At 42.9% G+C, this 23,146-nt stretch overlaps 1 protein-coding gene and 1 pseudogene across 3 annotated transcripts; both read left to right on the top strand.

The window, feature by feature from the left end:
• The first annotated feature begins 4,765 nt into the window (after nucleotides 1–4,765).
• LOC118938353 lies at nucleotides 4,766–12,187 on the top strand (annotated as a pseudogene).
• Nucleotides 12,188–14,168: 1,981 nt separating this feature from the next.
• On the top strand, nucleotides 14,169–20,260 carry LOC110511878 (zinc finger protein 2 homolog). 3 transcript variants are annotated; one of them, XM_036941918.1, is made up of 4 exons: nucleotides 14,169–14,455; nucleotides 17,306–17,486; nucleotides 18,306–19,152; nucleotides 19,237–20,260. In XM_036941918.1, the coding sequence occupies exons 1-4, from the start codon at nucleotides 14,447–14,449 to the stop codon at nucleotides 19,907–19,909; spliced, it is 1,710 nt and encodes a 569-aa protein (XP_036797813.1). In that variant the 5' UTR covers nucleotides 14,169–14,446; the 3' UTR covers nucleotides 19,910–20,260. The 3 variants fall into 3 exon arrangements, with proteins under 3 accessions (XP_036797813.1, XP_036797811.1, XP_036797812.1); XM_036941916.1 differs by having other exon boundaries at nucleotides 18,306–20,260; XM_036941917.1 differs by lacking the exon at nucleotides 14,169–14,455 and adding an exon at nucleotides 14,541–14,584 and having other exon boundaries at nucleotides 18,306–20,260.
• The last annotated feature ends 2,886 nt before the right edge of the window (nucleotides 20,261–23,146 follow it).

The raw sequence follows: 23,146 nt of genomic DNA on the forward strand, positions 1-23,146 counted from the left end.
CAAGAGTTCACTTTAATGTTATAGTTTTCTTGTGTGAGCAAGATGGTGCCAACAGAAAGGGTCGCCTCTCTTCTAGTCCAGCCGGGAAGAACTATTGGATATCAGAGTTACGTCAACTTACCAACAATTCGACCAGGAATACAACTTTCCCGATGTGGATCCTTTGTTCGCACCACCACCCAGGGCATTCGATCTGATTCCAGAGGCCGACCCAAAACAACGTCACCGCAGAAGTGGTAGACGGAGCGGCCTTCTGGTCAGAATTCGGTGGTGTGCACACCACCCACAGCTTCCGAGTATATTACTCACTAAAGTCCAGTCTCTAGACAACAAGGTAGACGAAATTAGGGCAAGGGTTGCTTTCCAGAGAGACATCAGGGACTGTAACATACTCGGTTTCACGGAAACATGGCTCTCTCGGGATATGTTGTCGGAGTCCGTACAGCCACCGGGATTCTTTATGCGTCACGCTAACAGAAATAAACATCTCTGGGAAGATGAAGGGCAGGTTGGTTGTTTCATGATTAACGACTCATGGTGTAATCGTAACAACATACAAGAACTCAAGTCCGTTTGTTCACCTGACCTAGAATTCCTCACAATCAAATGCCAACCGTATTATCTCCCAAGATAATTCTTGTCTGTTATTGTCACCTCCATGTATATCCCCCCTCAAGCCGATACCACGACGACCCTCAAGGAACTTCACTGGATTCTTTGCAAACTGGAAACGATATATCCTAAGGCTGCATTTATTGTAGCTGTGTATTTCAATTAACAAAGCAAATTTGAGAACACGGCTACCTAAATTCTATCAGCATATTGATTGTAGCACTCGTGAGGGCAATACACTGGATCACTGCTACTCTAACTTCCGCGATGCATACAAGGCCCTCCCCTGCCCTCCGTTCGGCAAATCTGACCACGACTCCATTTTGCTCCTGCCTTCCTAAAGGCAGAAACTCAAACAGGATGTATCTCCTGACGAGGACTATTCAACGCTGGTCTGACCAAGCGTAACTCATGCTTCAACATTGTTTTGATCGCGTGGACTGGGACATGTACCAGGTAGCCTCAGAAAATAATATTGATTTATACGCTGATTCGGTGAGTGAGTTTATAAGGTTCGCGCCCAGGCTCTGTCGTAACCGGCCGCGACCGGGAGGTCCGTGGGGCGACGCACAATTGGCCTAGCGTCGTCCGGGTTAGGGAGGGCTTTGATCGGTAGGGATGTCCTTGTCTCATCGCGCACCAGCAACTCCTGTGGGCCGGGCGAAGTGCGCGCTAACCAAGGTTGCCAGGTGAACGGTGTATCCTCCGGTGCGGCTGGCTTCCGGGTTGGAGGCGCGCTGTGTTAAGAAGCAGTGCGGCTGGTTGGGTTGTGTATCGGAGGACGCATGACTTTCAACCTTCGTCTCTCCCGAGCCCGTACGGGAGTTGTAGCGAAATTGGGGAGAAAAAAGGGGTAAAATAAAAAAAATAAAAATAAAAAAAACATAATAATACCGCCCCAATAGGTCCACAGACGATACAGACGATACTATCACACCGCTCTGTCCCATCTGAACAAGAGGAATACTAATAAGAATGAACACATTGACTACAGCTCAGCATTCAACCCTCATCATCAACCCCACCCTGTGCAATTGGGTCCTGGACTTCCTGACGGGCCGCCCCCAGGTGGTGAAGGTAGGAAACAACATCTCCACTTCACTAATCCGCAACACACTCAATCCTCTGTAGTCCTGCAATGTGTCTGTAAGGGCACCTACTAGATCCACAGCCCTTGCTAGGTCAAGAGAGCTTGATTGGAGCATGTCAGAAAGACATTTGGCATCACCAAGCACTTTACAAAAGGTAACCAAAAGCCCTATAAAATGTGAATATATCTGAGAATGAAGGCCCCTATTTTCAAGTGTGATATCCTGTAATTTATTAAATTTAATCAATTATACATTGGATCAAGGCAATGCAAATGCAAAGGCTATGTAATAGGCTATGTAATAACTTTTAGATTTATAATGTAATAAAACTGGTACAGTTGAAGTCGTAAGTTTACATACAGGTTGGAGTCATTAATTAAAACTTCTTAGGGTTTTTTTTCAATTTTTGCCAAAATGACATACTGCCTGTAGCAGTAATATGCATATTCTTGGTACCATTTGAAAGGAAACACTTTGAACTTTGTGGAAATGTGAATTGAATGTATGAGAATATATCACAATAGATCTGATAGAAGAAAATGCTAAGAAAAAAACAACCTGTTTTTTTTCTACCACCATCTTTGAAATGCAAGAGAAAGGTCCCAGTTTTAGCCATCACTCTGGTTGTAATTCCGATGGTGTCCACAAGATGGAAGCAGTGTGTGCGCACATTTTCAGACGGATAACTTGACGTTTGAGCGTTCTACATGACATTTAGTGTGAAGTCACCCAGGTACATTTGTGCAAATCTTGAAGGAAACGTTTGCATTCATAATACATAATTTTGCAAGAATATCGTCAAGTCTCTATACTTAAACTTTGATTTAGCTGTTCCATTATTAGTAGCCATATTATTAATTCAACATTTTGCAAAACAACCAGTTTTCATAACTCTGAATATTCTTATAGTTTTAGTCCAAAAGGAAAAGGCATGCTGTCACAAAAGGTTAGCACCTACATTTTGTGACAGACAGACACAGGGTTTCCGGATACTCCCGTAATCTAGCTAGCTTTGTTTGACCCCTTTTGGTGCTTATTTGACAAAGATACAATTGTAAATGCTGGTGTTCCTAGCTCCAACAGTGCAGTAATATCTAACAATACACCCGTCTAAAAGTAAAATCATGGAATTATTGACATGTACACACACACCTGTACAATCACTCTCTCACACACACACACACACACACACACACCTGTACAATCACTCTCTCTCTCACACACACACACCTGTACAATCACTCTCTCTCTCACACACACCTGTACAATCACTCTCTCTCTCACACACACACACACACCTGTACAATCACTCTCTCACACACACACACACACCTGTACAATCACTCTCTCACACACACACACACACCTGTACAATCACTCTCTCACACACACACACACACACACACACACACACACTTGGGTAATACAAGTTATTTTGCTGGTAGGGGAATAACCTGCGTGTGAATGTAATAATGTGTGTTATCTGTGATGGTTTTGTTTGTCTTGTTTAGTTTATTAATCATTGTACCTAAACTGTATGTATAGACATGTATACGTAGGGCCCAGCTGTAAAAGAGGTCTGTCCGTGTTCCTTGTTGAAATAAAGTTATAATAATAATAATACACATTGATTAAAAAAATTAACATAATTTATTTGTAGACCTTGTTGTCAATGAGCCAGGGGGCTTGTTCAGGCTCACTTGGGGTGACAATGTATATGTTCCTAAAGTGTAAAATGTGTTCTATCATTGCAGCAATGGTACCTTTCTGTGTGTTTATCACTATTTCTATTCATCCCTCCATCCCTTTCAGTTTTCCCATAGGGTAAAACCCCTATGACAACGTCAGCATACAGTACATCAGGTTATTACTCATGTTTACCCTTTAATCATATATCATTGGAAATATTAGATTCATAGCTGTCCATCAGACACATCTTCAGAATGTTCAGATTGACAGAAAGTTGATATTTGACCTCTAGGAAATATATCAGAATTACCTGTCATTGCTTTAAAAAGAAAATTATACATTTTTAACTTTGTTTGACATGTGGTTCTGAAACATCGTAAAAATGACCTTTTAAAAAATGCCTTGCCTCAGGCGGGGAGAACCCTCGACTGGACCCCCACACCATAATGGGCTACCACCTCCACCCCGACCACCACTCCTCAGAGAGGTCACTACATGTCTTAGAGGACTCTGATGTCAACGTCAGAAGACTGTAGGAGTGAAAAATATTTTCAGATAGAAACATAAAATAGACAAACATACTTTGATAATGTAATGTGTTGTCGGTTGGATGACACAGGACCAAAATACACATTAGGAAAAGGTGAAGATCATTGCCTTGCATCAGCATTTGAGAATAAATATAGCTGACTATACTGATCAAGTCACCTTGTCTGAGAGAGAGTTACATGGAAATCAAAATGTCTCCCCAGGGTAAGCCTATGGGAAATCCCCTATGGGAAAAATGAATGGTGGAAAACAGTTGGAACCATTTCCCTGTTCGAGCACTAGGTTTTATGGGTATTATGACGAGTACACTGTGGGGCTCTAAGGAGAAAAATAGCAATAGGTACTAATTTTGCCATGGTTCATTGGACAAAGCCTATGGGGAAAATGTAATGGCGTTTATGTAGGGTGTTTGGATAAATGCCGAAAATATGGACCGTTGTAAACACAGGTTTAGGAGATCTTATTAGATTTTGTTCTACAATATTTATCAGCTGACGTCACTTCTTGTTAATTTTGAAGAATTTGTAACAAAAAAAGCACAGAAGGCTTCATAAAATATAAAGTTCATATTAACTGACTGCTATTATCTCATAGAACAAAACGTATAAGACCTCAAGCCTGTGCTAATCTTATTTTCAGTATTTATTCCAAAACCAAACATTTTCCCCATTGGGATGGATGAACGAGCCAAATGTATCTCATTTCCGAGTTTCAAGACTACAAGCTGGCGAGCTCGTATAGCTCGACATTGAAATGATTGGTTGACGGTAAGTGGGGGCGGTACTTCCTGTATAAACACAACTCCCTTCCTTGACTACTTCCTTCCAGCAGTGTGTATCAGGGAGATTTCTAGATGTGAGAAGTGTGCAGGAGGACCTGAGAGAAAGGAATGTGTAGTATTGATGTAAAACGTTGTGTGTATAAACGGTAGGGGTACACATGGTGCTGGAGATCAGATGTGTCCAGTGAGAGAAAGACAGGTTGAGGTTACCAGGATCACAGTAGTGCAGAAGGTGTTGTATGCTGAGGCAGTGAAGAGAGTAGTAGAGGAAGATGGGTCCAGGGTGAGGGATCCTGAGAGGATCCCTGTAATTAGGCCGAGGTCAATAGAGAGTGACAGGAATAACATGCTTCAGTAAGTTTTGGCCAAGTTCATGGCCATGGTTGTCAACCGTACCGCAGGAATAGAATGTAAATCACATTGGATAGATGTTGTGGTGGCAGCTGTTGAGAAGTACTTGGGTGTATAATATTTTACTGCATATTTACAAGGTGTTTTGAAGGATAATATCCTGTCCTCCCAGGATGCTGGCCTGGTGTTGAATTAGAGGGCCAAAGTAGTGGAATAATGATGAGGTTTTAATGGGTGTAGGGTTAGTTGGTTTTTCACAAAGTGTAATGAATTCATACTACAGAATAGTAGGCTGATACACAGCCAACACACTAGGTGGGGAAGTGCACCAATAGTCATTGTTTTGCTGACCGCCATAACACTAAAGAAGAAGAAGACCACTTCCTTCTCAACATCTCTGGATCTGGTCTGTAAAGCGGAAGAATTATAAATCAATCCATTTTTTTTGGTCACATACTTGTGTTTAGCAGATGTTATAGCGGGTGTAGCGAAATGCTTGTAACACACTGACTACTTCGGAGGTTGCATTGCTGTAAATGCTGCATGCTTCGCAGCACGTATAGCTTGTAATTTGGTATTTTTTAGGCCACACCTCAGACAATTAAAACTATCTGGAATCTCGGAAGAGGACGTTGTTCCAACAGACTCTGGGGTAGAGGTAGACGACAACAGGATTTTTGGTGAATAGGGTGTTGGACGTTTTATTGACTTTAATAGATTACAATCATATCCAGGATCTTTCTGAAGTAAGATTAGGCTACATCAGACATATATTTGTCACAACGTAAATCGAGTGTTGATATTTATATTAACGTTTGTTCTGGTCTAGCTTTATCTGAACGCGGTAACAAAGAAAGTAACTAGTGTAGGCTAGCTACAGATTTACTGTCACGTTTTTTATTTGAAGAAACGCAGAAGAAAGAACGGCTTCAACGATGGATCGGGTAAGTTATGTCGACTTATTAACAGTTTTCCTACTGTGGTGTATAACATGTCTAGTTTAATCATATTTGATCTTCCATATCCATTCGTTCCATTTGAACAAAATAAATGTAACGGATGTGAAACGGCTAGCTTAGTTAGCGGTGTGTGCGCTAAATAGCGTTTCAATCGGTGACGTCACTTGCTCTGAGACATTGAAGTAGTAGTTCCCCTTGCTCTGCTAGGGCCGCGGCTTTTGTGGGTAACGATGCTTCGTGGGTGTGCAGAGAGTCCCTGGTTCGCGCCCGGGTATGGGCGAGGGGACGGTCTAAAGTTATACTGTTTCATAAACAATGGTGGTAATAAACACGTGGGATATTTTGTCCTTCAGCAAAGTAGCCTACTAGCCTAAAACACACAGATTGATACAAGGCAATGCGCAACGAGCAGGTAAAGTCAGAACCATGGAGAAATAATGAGGGCAAAGTTACAACTTGCAGTAGTGGTGTGTAGGTAAAAATCACCAGGGAAGAAAGCCAGAAAAATAGCTATTTTACATGTTGTGATCATTGCGTTGTTATAACCTGTTAGTTCATATGCCTTGACTCAGCTGAGACAAGAAGACAGTGGCAGAATACATTCAACCAGACCTTTGTTACATCATAAAACTAGAGAGCAACATCTGTCCTGTTAAGTTCACAAGAAATGTTGCATGTAACAGTTACATGACCTTCAGAATGGTCGAGCAAGTGAATGTTTTCTGAATACTAAACAACTATTGATTTAGAGTTACCGCAAGTCGAAAAGGAAACAGGTGCTTCCTCCACTATATCAATCTGGACACCACTGAAGTACATGAAATCAATTCCCAACACGACAGGAAAAGCAAGGTTCTTGGTTTGTAGGATAACCGAAGGAATCACATAGGAGCTGTTACACAGGCGGAACTCTACCTCACTCCATCCAAGTGGTCGTCTAGCCTCACCATCAGCCAGATAGAGTGGACCTTCTGTCCACGGCTTCAAGTTGTATTGTGGGTCTTTAACCTCCTTCCACAGTTTCTCATTGAGCAGTGTGTAGGATGACCCGGTATCCAAGATGGCTCTTCCTGTCCATGGGCCTATGGACAGGGGTAACACCAGTTGGTGCGGTATTAACTGAAAGGAAGGGGATGTCGATGGGGGGGCGTAGGCAGTGACTCTTGGGGTTTCAGCTCTGGTTAAAGCACCCAGAGTAGGATGGTGATTCCTGTGAAAATAGTTAGGTGTGTTGGCCTGTTGTGATTTGTGGTTTCTGGAAGGGTTTACTTGATACGGTCTTGGACATGTAGCTGAAGAATGTCCCTTTTGGCTACATCTCCAACAGAACATGAGAGGGGTCTTGGCTGGAGACTCTAGCTGTTGTTGATAGTCTGTCTTGGGTAACTGTTAGGGTGTCTGTTTCTTTCTCTGGTCATATTGCTGTTGGCATTCTCTGTCCTTCTCAAACTGCTGTCCCAAGCGAACCAGTCCATCGACAGTGGTGACTCGTTCTCGGAGTTGACTGGCTAGTAGTGGGTTGATGTTCTTCAAGATCAATTTAATTACCTCTTCCTCCTCAATGCCAGGTTTCCACCTTCTGCACAGGGAGTGGTAACCGTATGCAAAGTCACAGATACTCTGGTCTTGGCTGTTCAGAGGTGCCAGCTTGGCCCTCAGTGGTCTGAACTGAAGTGGACACCAGAGAAACTCTGTGTAAGGAGTTGTGCCTAATGGAGGCCATGTCCACAGACACGTCATCCAACATTTTAACACAATTAGAGAGTTCTGTCTGCAAGTGGTCTACAGTGTTAACCATGGGAGAAAAAAACAGAATTAACGTCCTTGAGGACCTCAGTGTGATGATGTTGCAGGCGCCATTGGAGAGTGGCAGTGAGTTGGTTTCGTTGGTAGTCAAACTGCCTGTCCATGGCACCAGTCATTTCCCGTCTTCCACTCTCACTGAGCTCTGTCAGCATGTGGGTTCGAGTGCTCAGTGAGTTTCTGAATTCCATGGCACTCTGTTGTTGCTCTTCCCTCAGACATTGGAAATTATGGTGGATAAGAGTTTGGAGATGTTGTTGAGTCCGACGAATATCAAGGATGTCACCTTGAAGTTGTAAGACTACAACCTCTGGAGATAAACCAGACAATGGAGGAAGGTTGGGTGTCAGAGGGAGGGCTAGCTCAGTACTTCCACACAGATCCATGTCAATAAGTGAGTAACTGGTTAGACCTCCTGTGGCCTGTGGTCCAGACCGAGCATTCAGATTCCTAGGGCTCTGGCCCAAATCAACTCCATTATCTCCATTCACATTATGATTTGTATTGTCAGCTTGATGGTCAGAATGGCCCTGTATATTCCCATTGACAGGTATGACATGGATGAGCACATTATCTTGGGGTGAATCCATTGTTTTAATTCCACACAAAAGATTTGCTTTGGTTAGTTCTCAATGTTGAGCTGTCCCATCTGGGGTGCCATTTTTTATGTAACGGTTTTGACTTGAGGTTATTATTTATAGGGGTGCCAGGTAGGTTGTGCCTACCAGAGAAAACATTGGTTTCTCCTTTTGGTTTGGGAGGGAATGAGTCCCATCTGGTCCGTCAAGTCTACACCCAATACAAAGGACTTATGTTAAAGTCATGGAAATCAACTTTTCATAAACCCTTAAAACATTGGAAAGAACTTCAAAAAACAACTATATTATTTTGCGTGGGTTGTATTAGCAACACCAATGATTACACACACACATATAATAATATCACAATGAGTTCTGGTTCCTCCAGAAATGTCCTGTACCTCGGGCGTAAAGAGTCCAGCCCGGTAAAGGAGTTCAGGGAACTCCCGTGACCTTAGTCACGCGATGTTTGTCCGTTCATTCAAGTGTAGCGTAAACCCAGTATTAATCATACAATCAATATAACAATTATTTTACCACAGAACTTTGAAGCGTATCAACTCTTACTAAGTCCTCAACTACAACTAACTACATAAATCATCACAGTATACCTCACATCAAAACAAATGAAATACCGTATACAAAAAGGTTGTAGTCAGTCGGTCAGTCAGACAATCCAATCCGCCAACAGATCTCCAGCGGAGAAAGGCCACGAAAAACGGAGAGGTGTAGTCCACGGACACAAAGAGTGGATCCGATCCTGGGTAAACTCTATTAGGCTACAAAACACACGTTTAACCGCAACAAAACAACCGGAATAGAGAAGCTTCAGAACTGAGGGTTGAACACATCCTCATTCACGTCTCCATCACAACCCCACTTTTGCGCAGCTGATGCTGGCTATTTAATTGGCAATTAAAGGGAAAGCACCCTATTGGAAGGAGAAGCACTGAGACGGTTCAGAAAAATTCAGGGCCGTCACAACATGCCACAATACCCCTATATCTGATGGTTTCTTCTATGTATGTACTGTGTAAGGATACTGAAACTATGAGACTGACATTTTTCTCAACATGCTCCAAGTGGGATAACTAGCAGCAGTAGTTCTGGTGTTTAGATTTTTCATCACTGGTTATTTGAACAACATGATTTAGCAGGTGTTACCATCTTTCACACCTTGGAAAGGGAGGCGACATCTACATCTTGAAAGAGGGGGTGGAGCTTTTCGTTTCTGTTCTGCTCTTTGTTCTACCATCAAGTTTTATACGTTTTTAAATTTTGTAAAAAATATTCCAATTCTATTTAGAAACATTTGCCAAAGTGAAATATACAAGACATTTGTGGAAAGTAGTGAACGGTTACACACTTCAGGAGAAAGGAGGTATTATAAGGATGCACCAATCAATCAGAGATTTAGACTAATCAAATGTTTGGTCTAATGATATTCTATGTACAATACTTCCTGTGGTCACCAGGACAGAGCTAGTCCGTCCCCCTCCACCCTGCCGGAGTCCCCTGGTCACAACTCTCCTGGTAGCGCCTTACTGCTGGATCTGAAGAGGATTTCTGTGCTGCTGGTCGACTGCAGGAAAACACCAGGGCAGAGTGGAACTGTGAGAGAAGGACACGAGGAGGGAGATCTGATTTCATCAAGTAAGAACAATGGGGGGGGGGGGGGGGGGGGGGGGGGGGGGGGGGGGGGTATATTAGAACACAATCTGCTTCTGCAACTTCTGTTAATTGATTGATAAACAGTAAACACTCAGTGGCCTGTAAATTGTCGATCCAGTTTTGTGAATGGAGGTGTTCCTAATAAACTGACCATAGTGTATTTATTGAAGAGGGAGGCAGTTAGCCTAGTGGTTAAGGCCAGTAATCGCAAGGTTGCTGGTTTGAATCTCTGAGCCAACAAGGTAAAACCATCTGTCTGCTCTTGGGCAGGGTACTTAACCCTGATTGCTCCTGTAAGTCGCTTTGGATAAGAGCGTCTGCTAAATAACAAATACTTTTTACAAAAATAATACTATTTATAGACCTGTATTTCCAAAACCTAGTTATTCAATGTCTTTGTTTCACAGGGGACATACACTGTTGTTCTCTCAGCGGGAGGGGCTTATCATCTGGGGAGCCTCAACAACATCCTGTTGCTGACGAGACAGAGAAGAGTCTCTCCAGATTAGAACACCCCACGAAACACCAGCAGGGACATACAGGGAAGAAACCTCACCACTGCTGCTCTGACTGTGGGAAGAGTTTCACAAGCCAGAGTGGCTTCATTATTCACTGTGATCAGTGTGGGAAGAGTTTTGCTGCATCTAACACCTTCAAATCTAATGTAAGAATTCATACAGGGGAGAAGCCTTACCCCTGCCTTGATTGTGGGAAAAGCTTTGTTAGTGCAGGAGCCTTAACTGTACACCAGCGTGTACACACAGGAGAGAAACCTTATAGCTGTGATCAGTGTGGGAAGAGCTTCAATCATTCAGGCAACCTGACTACACACCAGCGAACACACACAGGAGAGAAGCCTTATAGTTGTGATCAGTGTGGGAAGAGCTTTGCTGTATCAGAAACACTAACTAGACACCAGCGAATACACACTGGAGAGAAGCCTTATAACTGTGGTCAATGTGGAAAGAGCTTTGCTGGAGTTTCCTCCCTGACTGCACACCAGCAAACTCACACTGGAGAGAAGCCTTATAGCTGTGGTCAGTGTGGGAAGAGCTTTGCTGCAGCTTCCGCCCTGATTATACACCAGCGAACACACACAGGAGAGAAACCTTATAGCTGTGATCAGTGTGGAAAGAGCTTCAAACATTCAGGCAGCCTGACTACACACAAGCGAACACACACAGGAGAGAAGCCTTATAGTTGTGATCAGTGTGGGAAGAGCTTTGCTGTATCAGATAGACTAACTAGACACCAGCGAATACACACTGGAGAGAAGCCTTATAACTGTGGTCAGTGTGGAAAGAGCTTTGCTGGAGTTTCCTCCCTGACTGCACACCAGCAAACTCACACTGGAGAAAAGCCTTACAGCTGTGGTCAGTGTGGGAAGAGCTTTGTTATAGTTTCCTCCCTGACTACACACCAGCGAACTCACACTGGAGAAAAGCCTTACAGCTGTGGTCAGTGTGGGAAGAGCTTTGCTGTAGCTTCCACCCTGATTACACACCAGCGAACTCACACTGGAGTGAAGCCTTATAGCTGTGATCAGTGTGGGAAGAGCTTTGCTGTATCAGAAAAACTAACTAGACACCAGCGGATACACACAGGAGAGAAACCTTATAGATGTGATCATTGTGGAAAGAGCTTTGCTCAATCAGAAAAACTAACTAGACACCAGCGGATACACACAGGAGAGAAGCCTTATAGCTGTGATCATTGTGGAAAGAGCTTTGCTCAATCAGATAACCTGTATTCACACCAGCGGATACACACTGGAGAGAAGCCTTATAGCTGTTATCAGTGTGGGAAGAGCTTTGCTCTAGCTTCCACCCTGACTACACACCACAGAACACACACTGGAGAGAAGCCGTATAGCTGTTATCAGTGTGGGAAGAGCTTTGCTCTAGCTTCCCACCTGACTGCACACCACAGAACACACACTGGAGAGAAGCCTTATAGCTGTGATCAGTGTGGAAAGAGCTTTGCTGTATTTTCCTCCCTGTCTACACACCAGCGAACACACACTGGAGAGAAATCTTATTAGCTGTGATCATTGTGGAAAGAGCTTTAATCAGTCAGGAGCCCTGAAATCACACAAGCAAACACACACTGGTGAGAAAGAAGCCTTATAGCTGTGATCAGTGTGAGAAGCGTTTCAGTCAGTTATGGACCCTTTATTCACACCAGTGAAGCTCTGTTTATTTTGGGCCAATGAGAAAAAAACAGAAAGCACAAACTTGCTGTAATTAGATAACCTGAATTCACACCAGCGAATACACACTGGAGAGAAGCCTTATAGCTGTGTTTCATCTCCCTTCCTTCTGGCACCGGTTCCAGATCCCTAAATAAAAGGATCAAATCAAATGTATTTATATAGCCCTTCTTACATCAGCTGATATCTCAAAGTGCTGTACAGAAACCCAGCCTAAAACCCCAGACAGCAAGCAATGCAGGATCAGTAGAAAACATCTAGTGAACAGTCATATCCATCTCCCATTCTTAAACAGTTGCCTCAGTCTGATCACCATGGTAACCTCTGTGCAGCATAATATGCAGCTCTGATCTAGGATCAGGTCTCCCCTGTGTCTTTGTAATATCACACATTGATCTAAATGGATAAATGTTATCATAGGAAATGTTATAGGGAACTTGTGTGTGTGTGTGGGGGGGGGGTTGATAATTTTGTATCTTCTTTCATGTACTCATGATAATACTATTATTATTAAATGTCATTATGTAGAATAATATTTCAACAATAGGTGTATATTCATGTATTCAATTGATCAATACATTCAATCCAATTATCTTCTAAACAAGAAGTTATCACTTAAATGGTGTATTTTATATATCTAAATTGATTAAAATGATCCTAAATCTAATCCATAATATATTGGATAATTATTTCCATGAGTTCAAGACAAGATCTATGTATACTGTGTCTTGTAACAACGGTTAATGTAATAACTTTTAGATTTATAACGTAATAAAGCTGGTAAATGTAATATCTTGTTGGTTAATATGATAAAATGTTGTCTAAGTTATTGGTATCAGGTAACAATTTTTTTTTATGAATAACGTAATAACTTAAACCGACCATGTAATAACACCTAAACCAATGTTTAATGTGTTACTTCACCAATGTTAATGCACATACCACCCTCCACCAATAACAAACCCACACACACAAACCTATGCTCTTGTACTCTTACACAAACAAGCACACAGTTATAGACACATACATTGATAAAAAAATAAATAATGAAATAACAATTCATCGGTAGTTCTTATATTCAATGGGGCGGCAGGGTAGCCTAGTGGTTAGAGCGTTGGACTAGTAACCGGAAGGTTGCAAGTTCAAACCCCCGAGCTGAGAAGGTACAAATCTGTCTAACTGCCCTTGAACAGGCAGTTAACCCACTGTTCCTAGGCTGTCATTGAAAATAACAATTTGTTCTTAACTGGTGGTTAAATAAAGGAAAAAAATAAATGAGACAGGGGGCTTGGTCAGGCAAGTAGGAGGAGGATTGGGAAACTGCAAATAACAATAATCTGAACTCCGCCTAGCAGAAACATCTTTGTATTAGCAACTATTAATGATTAGTTTATATTGTGTTAAAGTTAAGGGATGTCACCCTGCGAGGGGATATAAAGAGAACACACCATCTTGAGAACTGAGTGTCTTGTTTATAAATTGCTGTAAGTGTAAACTCCGGGTTGCAAACCATATTAAACAAACTAACCTCTGATTCCTGTGGTCACGCTAGGGCATCTAGCCATGAGCTCATTTGAAAGACAACAGCAAAGAATTTCTCTAACCAAGCTGTTTTTGTTGTTTCTATAAATACCTTAGATTTGTGATTTTAGATTTTATTTGCAAATATAAAAACAATACAACCACACGTGGACATAATGCATTTACTATCATTCAGGATGATTCTAAAACAGTGAAACATGTACAGTTTAAATAGATTCATGATATAATACAAACAGTTATTTTCTAGCATAATGACTCCCTAAACCGCCTCACCCACTTGAAGAGAGGTGTTGATGACTATATACAGTAGGTGGCGGCACCTTTTAAACACCACAGAAGAAGCCGGAAAGCATCAACAGGAAGTACTTTGTTACCATCCTCTATCTAGTTTTCAAACCAAACACATTTCCACAGGATTTGCAGGATGTTTCTAATGTAAGATTAGTCTAAATGAGACGTTCATTTGTCACAACTTAAATGTAGTTTTCATATTTATAAAGTTGTGGTCGAGCTTTTCTTTATCTGAACGCTGTGACTAAGAAAGTAACTGTAGCATACACATTTAGTGTCGTTTATTTTTTATAAAGAATACAGTAACGTCAGCTTCCACGATGGACCGGGTAAGTTTGGTTGACTTTTATTAATAGTATACCTATGGTGGTGTTTTAAATGTCTATGTCCAGTTTTCACGTGTGATCTTCCACATCCATGAGTTCGATTTGAACAGCAGGAGAAAAGAAACCATGGTGGTAATTTCAGCCAAGTAGCCTACTAGCTCATCGCACACAGATGGATGATACAAGGCAATGCGCAACAAGCAGGTCAAGTCAGAACCAGGGAGAAATAATTAGGCATCGCCTACACCAATTATGTATCGGTTAACTTCTTTGAACACCTCAAATTGTTTCTTCAGATGTCAATTCGATCACACAGCGTTTATACACTAATTTGTTGCGCCCAAATAAAGAAAACGACCATTAAAAATAGGTGATTTCTGTTGCTAGGCTACCAGTTACGGTGCTGTTAGCTTGTGTTTGCGCGCGTCTTTATGCGGAAGTAACACAACAATGATAGCTAGTGTCGACGAATGATATGGAGTTAATTTTAGTCAAATTATTGAGCATATCCTCCGCGCAAATAAGCATCAGAAATTGTCCTTATTTAGCATATCAAGACCCTGAATTGGACCTCAGTCTAGAGCTTAAAATATACAATGTAGGCCTACTGTCATTATTTGTCGTCCTATTGAGAAAATAAGAGGCCTATCACAGGATATTGAGTGATTCCATATCCGCCCATAGGAAATGTCCATGTGTGATATTCAGAATAATCACAATATCATATGTCTAAAAGAAAATAGTTTTGATATATCGTTTTTGACATTAGAACTTGAAAAAACATTGGAACAAAGACATCTGGATTGTTTTGATACAGTTGAAGTCGGAAGTTTACATCCACCTTATCCAAATACATTTGAACTCAGTCTTTCACAATTCCTGACATTTAATCCCAGTAAAAATTCCCAGTTTTAGGTCAGTTAGGATCACCACTTTATTTAAGAATGTGAAATTTCAGAATAATAGTAGAGAGAATGATTTATCAGCTTTTCATCACATTCCCAGTGGGTCAGAAGTTTACATACCCTCAATTAGTATTTGGTAGCATTGCCTTTAACTTGTTTAACGTGGGTCAAACGTTTCAGGTAGCCTTCCACAAGCTTCCCACAATAAGTTGAGTGAATTTTGGCCCATTCCACCTGACAGAGCTGGTGTAACTGAATCAGGTTTGTTGGCCTCCTTGCTCGCACACACTTTTTCAGTTCTGCCCACAAATTTTCTATAGGATTGAGGTCAGCGCTTTGTGATGGCCACTCCAATACCTTGACTTGTTGTCCTTAAGCTATTTTGCCACAACTTTGGAAGTATGCTTGGGGTCATTGTCCATTTGGAAGACCCATTTGCGACCAAGCTTTAACTTCCTGACTGATCAAATCAAATGTATTTATATAGCCCTTCGTACATCAGCTGATATCTCAAAGTGCTGTACAGAAACCCAGCCTAAAACCCAAAAAACAGCAAGCAATGCAGGTGTAGAAGCACGGTGGCTAGGAAAAACTCCCTAGAAAGTCCAAAACCTAGGAAGAAACCTAGAGAGGAACCAGGCTATGTGGGGTGGCCAGTCCTCTTCTGGCTGTGCCGGGTGGAGATTATAACAGAACATGGCCAAGATGTTCAAATGTTCATAAATGACCAGCACGGTCGAATAATAATAATAAGGCAGAACAGTTGAAACTGGAGCAGCAGCACGGTCAGGTGGACTGGGGACAGCAAGGAGTCATCATGTCAGGTATTCCTGGGGCATGGTCCTAGGGCTCAGGTCCTCCGAGAGAGAGAAAGAAAGAGAGAATTAGAGAGAGCATATGTGGGATGGCCAGTCCTCTTCTGGCTGTGCCGGGTGGAGATTATAACAGAACATGGCCAAGATGTTCAAATGTTCATAAATGACCAGCATGGTCGAATAATAATAAGGCAGAACAGTTGAAACTGGAGCAGCAGCACGGCCAGGTGGACTGGGGACAGCAAGGAGTCATCATGTCAGGTAGTCCTGGGGCATGGTCCTAGGGCTCAGGTCCTCTGAGAGAGAGAAAGAAAGAGAGAAGGAGAGAATTAGAGAACGCACACTTAGATTCACACAGGACACCGAATAGGACAGGAGAAGTACTCCAGATATAACAAACTGACCCTAGCCCCCCCCGACACATAAACTACTGCAGCATAAATACTGGAGGCTGAGACAAGAGGGGTCAGGAGACACTGTGGCCCCATCCGAGGACACCCCCGGACAGGGCCATACAGGAAGGATATAACCCCCGATATAACCCCCTTGTCCCCGAGCTGACAAGGTAAAAATCTGTTGTTCTGCCCCTGAACAAGGCAGTTAACCCACTGTTCTTAGGCCGTCATTGAAACTAAAAATGTGTTCTTAACTGACTTGCCTAGTTAAATAAAGGTTAAGAAAATACATCATAATGAGCAGCAGTAGGTCAGGTGTTTAGGTTTTCCTCTGGTTATTTTGACAAATCACGATTTGGCAGGTGTTGGCGTCCTCCTCGTTTCATCATCTCTCCTAAAACGTATTAACCCAGAACTGAATAGAGCGGCTGACCAATTACGTGAGACATTAGTTCTGGGTTAACCAAGACTAACTCAGTGGTGAACGATGTGTTCAACTCCAATGAACGCTCAATCAAAGGTTCTGAACATAAGACAGAGGGGCATTACAAGGACCACTTCCATTTTGAAAAAGTGATTAGGGAAAAAAATGGTACATTTGTGGAAAGTAGTGAACGGTTGGTTACACACTTCAGGAGAAAGGAGGTATTATAAGGATGCACCAGTCAGATATAGAATACAATAATCAAATGTTTCGTCTGATGATGTTCTATGTACAATACTTCCTGTGGTCTCCAGGACAGAGCTAGCCCGTCCCCCTCCACCCTGCCGGAGTCCCCTGGTCACAACTCTCCTGGTAACGCCTTACTGCTGGATCTGAAGAGGGTGTCTGTGTGGCTGGTCGACTGCAGGAAAACACCAGGGCAGAGTGGAACTGTGAGAGAAGGACACGAGGAGGAGGGAGATTTGATTTCATCAAGTAAGAACAATGGGGTGTGTGGATGAAACTACAATCTGATTCTGCAACTTCTGTTAATTCATTGATAAACAATATATACTCAGTTTATTAGGTACACCAATCTAGTACCGGATCGGGTCAGCCTTTGCCTCCAAAACAGCCTGAATTATCCGGAGCCTGGATTCTACAAGGTGTCTTAAAAACGTACCACGGGGATGTTGGTTCATGCTGACGCAATGGCAACACGCAGTTGCTGCAGACTGCTGCTAATTCATCCTGTCAACAGCCCGTTCCATCTCATCCCAAAGATACTCTATTGGGTTTGGTCAGCAACAATGTTCAGATACACTGTGCCGTTATTTGTCTGTTTGTGGCCCGCCTGTCAGCTTGCACGATTCTTGCCATTCTCCTGCGACCTCTTTTGTCAATGAGCTGTTTTCACCAACAGGACTGCTGCTGACTGGATGTTTGCTTTTTTGAGGCACCATTCTTGGTAAACGCTGGACACTGTCGTGTGTGAAAAGTCCAGGAGAGTGTCTGTTTCTGAGATTCTGGATCCGGCCCGCCTGGCACCGGCGATCATACCTCGCTCAGTCGCTTAGGTCACTTGTTTTACCCATTCTGATGTTCAATCAAACAGGAACTTAATGTCTCTGCCTGTCTGTCTGCTTTATATAGCAAGCCATAGCCACGTGACTCACTGTCTGTAGGAGTGACCTATTTTCATGAACTGGGGAGTGTACCTAATAAACTGTCCACTGAGTGTATAATGATATATTGTTGATGTTTGTTTATGGACCCATATTTCCAAAACTTAGTTATTCAATGTCTGTTTCACAGGGGACTCTCCTAACCGTCGCTCTCTCAGCGGGAGGGACTTATCATCTGGGGAGCTTCAACAACAACATGTTGCTGACGAGGCAGAGAAGAGTGTCTCCCAATCAGAACACCTCAAACACCAGCACAGACGTACAGGGAAGAAATCTCACCACAGCTGCTCTGACTGTGGGAAGAGTTTCACTACACGGAGGTCCTTCATAATTCACCTGCGTATTCACACCGGAGAGAAGCCTTATCGCTGTTGTCAGTGTGGGAAGAGCTTTGCTCGGTCTGGACAGCTGACTACACACCGGGTAACACACACTGGAGAGAAGCCTTATAGCTGTGGTCAGTGTGGAAAGAGCTTCAATCAGCCAGGCAACCTGACAGCACACCAGGTAACACACACGGGAGAGAAGCCTTACAGCTGTGATCAGTGTGGGAAGAGCTTCAATCACTCAGGCAACCTGACAGCACACCAGGTAACACACACTGGAGAGAAGCCTTATAGCTGTGATCAGTGTGGGAAGAGCTTTGCTCGGTCTGGACAGCTGACTACACACCGGGTAACACACACTGGAGAGAAGCCTTATAGCTGTGGTCAGTGTGGAAAGAGCTTCAATCAGTCAGGCAACCTGACAGCACACCAGGTAACACACACGGGAGAGAAGCCTTACAGCTGTGATCAGTGTGGGAAGAGCTTCAATCACTCAGGCAACCTGACAGCACACCAGGTAACACACACGGGAGAGAAGCCTTACAGCTGTGATCAATGTGGGAAGAGGTTTGCTCAAGCTTCCAACCTAACTAGACACCAGGTAACACACACAGAAGAGAAGCCTTACAGCTGTGATCAATGTGGGAAGAGGTTTGCTCAAGCTTCCAACCTAACTAGACACCAGGTAACACACACCGAAGAAAAGCCTTACAGCTGTGATCAATGTGGGAAGAGGTTTGCTACATATTACACCTTCAAATATCATCTGAGAATTCATACAGGGGAGAAGCCTTACCCCTGTCTTGATTGTGGGAAACACTTTGCTAGTGCAGGATCCCTAACCATACACCAGAGTGTACACACAGGAGAGAAGCCTTATAGCTGTGATCAGTGTGGGAAGAGCTTTGCTGTAGCTTCCACCTTGAATAAACACCAGCGCATTCACACTGGAGAGAAGCCATATAGCTGTAATCTGTGTGGAAAGAGCTTTGCTGTGGTTTCCACCTTGAATAAACATCAGCGCATACACACTGGAGAGAAGCCATATAGCTGTGATCAGTGTGGGAAGAGCTTTGCTCAATCAGATAAACTAACTATACACCAGCGAACACACACAGGAGAGAAGCCTTATAGCTGTGATCAGTGTGGAAAGAGCTTTGCTCGAGCTTCCATCCTGACTAAACACCAGCGAACACACACTGGAGAGAAGCCTTATAGCTGTGATCAGTGTGGAAAGAGCTTTGCTGAGTCAGGGACCCTGAATTCACACCAGCGAACACACACTAGAGAGAAACCCTATGTCTGTCTATGTGGAAAGAGTTTTTCTCTTTTAGGGCAAATAAAAAAACACCAGAAATCAAAAACGTGCCATATTTCATCTCCATCCTATACCCGACAGTGGTTATAGATCCCTAAATTAAAGGCTCTATAGAAAACATATCCATCTCCCATTCTTAAACAGTTGACTTAGTCTGATCACCATGGTAACCTCTGTGGAGCATAATATGCAGCTCTGATCTAGGATCAGGTCTCCCCTGTGTCTTTGTAATATCACACATTGGGATCTAAATGGATAAATGTTATCATAGAAAATGTCATATTGTGTGTGTGGGGGGGGGGGGGGGGGGATATTGATAATTGTATCGTCGTTCATATACTCATGATACTATTATTACATCTCATTATGTAGAATGTTTCAACAATAGGTGTATATTCATGTATTCAATTAATCAATAAATCCAATCCAATATCTTATAAACAAGAGTTCACTTTAATGTTATAGTTTTCTTGTGTGAGCAAGATGGTGCCAACAGAAAGGGTCGCCTCTCTTCTAGTCCAGCCGGGAAGAACTATTGGATATCAGAGTTACGTCAACTTACCAACAATTCGACCAGGAATACAACTTTCCCGATGTGGATCCTTTGTTCGCACCACCACCCAGGGCATTCGATCTGATTCCAGAGGCCGACCCAAAACAACGTCACCGCAGAAGTGGTAGACGGAGCGGCCTTCTGGTCAGAATTCGGTGGTGTGCACACCACCCACAGCTTCCGAGTATATTACTCACTAAAGTCCAGTCTCTAGACAACAAGGTAGACGAAATTAGGGCAAGGGTTGCTTTCCAGAGAGACATCAGGGACTGTAACATACTCGGTTTCACGGAAACATGGCTCTCTCGGGATATGTTGTCGGAGTCCGTACAGCCACCGGGATTCTTTATGCGTCACGCTAACAGAAATAAACATCTCTGGGAAGATGAAGGGCAGGTTGGTTGTTTCATGATTAACGACTCATGGTGTAATCGTAACAACATACAAGAACTCAAGTCCGTTTGTTCACCTGACCTAGAATTCCTCACAATCAAATGCCAACCGTATTATCTCCCAAGATAATTCTTGTCTGTTATTGTCACCTCCATGTATATCCCCCCTCAAGCCGATACCACGACGACCCTCAAGGAACTTCACTGGATTCTTTGCAAACTGGAAACGATATATCCTAAGGCTGCATTTATTGTAGCTGTGTATTTCAATTAACAAAGCAAATTTGAGAACACGGCTACCTAAATTCTATCAGCATATTGATTGTAGCACTCGTGAGGGCAATACACTGGATCACTGCTACTCTAACTTCCGCGATGCATACAAGGCCCTCCCCTGCCCTCCGTTCGGCAAATCTGACCACGACTCCATTTTGCTCCTGCCTTCCTAAAGGCAGAAACTCAAACAGGATGTATCTCCTGACGAGGACTATTCAACGCTGGTCTGACCAAGCGTAACTCATGCTTCAACATTGTTTTGATCGCGTGGACTGGGACATGTACCAGGTAGCCTCAGAAAATAATATTGATTTATACGCTGATTCGGTGAGTGAGTTTATAAGGTTCGCGCCCAGGCTCTGTCGTAACCGGCCGCGACCGGGAGGTCCGTGGGGCGACGCACAATTGGCCTAGCGTCGTCCGGGTTAGGGAGGGCTTTGATCGGTAGGGATGTCCTTGTCTCATCGCGCACCAGCAACTCCTGTGGGCCGGGCGAAGTGCGCGCTAACCAAGGTTGCCAGGTGAACGGTGTATCCTCCGGTGCGGCTGGCTTCCGGGTTGGAGGCGCGCTGTGTTAAGAAGCAGTGCGGCTGGTTGGGTTGTGTATCGGAGGACGCATGACTTTCAACCTTCGTCTCTCCCGAGCCCGTACGGGAGTTGTAGCGAAATTGGGGAGAAAAAAGGGGTAAAATAAAAAAATAAAAATAAAAAAAACATAATAATACCGCCCCAATAGGTCCACAGACGATACAGACGATACTATCACACCGCTCTGTCCCATCTGAACAAGAGGAATACTAATAAGAATGAACACATTGACTACAGCTCAGCATTCAACCCTCATCATCAACCCCACCCTGTGCAATTGGGTCCTGGACTTCCTGACGGGCCGCCCCCAGGTGGTGAAGGTAGGAAACAACATCTCCACTTCACTAATCCGCAACACACTCAATCCTCTGTAGTCCTGCAATGTGTCTGTAAGGGCACCTACTAGATCCACAGCCCTTGCTAGGTCAAGAGAGCTTGATTGGAGCATGTCAGAAAGACATTTGGCATCACCAAGCACTTTACAAAAGGTAACCAAAAGCCCTATAAAATGTGAATATATCTGAGAATGAAGGCCCCTATTTTCAAGTGTGATATCCTGTAATTTATTAAATTTAATCAATTATACATTGGATCAAGGCAATGCAAATGCAAAGGCTATGTAATAGGCTATGTAATAACTTTTAGATTTATAATGTAATAAAACTGGTACAGTTGAAGTCGTAAGTTTACATACAGGTTGGAGTCATTAATTAAAACTTCTTAGGGTTTTTTTTTCAATTTTTGCCAAAATGACATACTGCCTGTAGCAGTAATATGCATATTCTTGGTACCATTTGAAAGGAAACACTTTGAACTTTGTGGAAATGTGAATTGAATGTATGAGAATATATCACAATAGATCTGATAGAAGAAAATGCTAAGAAAAAAACAACCTGTTTTTTTTCTACCACCATCTTTGAAATGCAAGAGAAAGGTCCCAGTTTTAGCCATCACTCTGGTTGTAATTCCGATGGTGTCCACAAGATGGAAGCAGTGTGTGCGCACATTTTCAGACGGATAACTTGACGTTTGAGCGTTCTACATGACATTTAGTGTGAAGTCACCCAGGTACATTTGTGCAAATCTTGAAGGAAACGTTTGCATTCATAATACATAATTTTGCAAGAATATCGTCAAGTCTCTATACTTAAACTTTGATTTAGCTGTTCCATTATTAGTAGCCATATTATTAATTCAACATTTTGCAAAACAACCAGTTTTCATAACTCTGAATATTCTTATAGTTTTAGTCCAAAAGGAAAAGGCATGCTGTCACAAAAGGTTAGCACCTACATTTTGTGACAGACAGACACAGGGTTTCCGGATACTCCCGTAATCTAGCTAGCTTTGTTTGACCCCTTTTGGTGCTTATTTGACAAAGATACAATTGTAAATGCTGGTGTTCCTAGCTCCAACAGTGCAGTAATATCTAACAATACACCCGTCTAAAAGTAAAATCATGGAATTATTGACATGTACACACACACCTGTACAATCACTCTCTCACACACACACACA

The sequence above is a fragment of the Oncorhynchus mykiss genome, chromosome 13, assembly GCF_013265735.2.
Source record: "Oncorhynchus mykiss isolate Arlee chromosome 13, USDA_OmykA_1.1, whole genome shotgun sequence".
NCBI classification, from domain to species: Eukaryota; Metazoa; Chordata; class Actinopteri; order Salmoniformes; family Salmonidae; genus Oncorhynchus; species Oncorhynchus mykiss.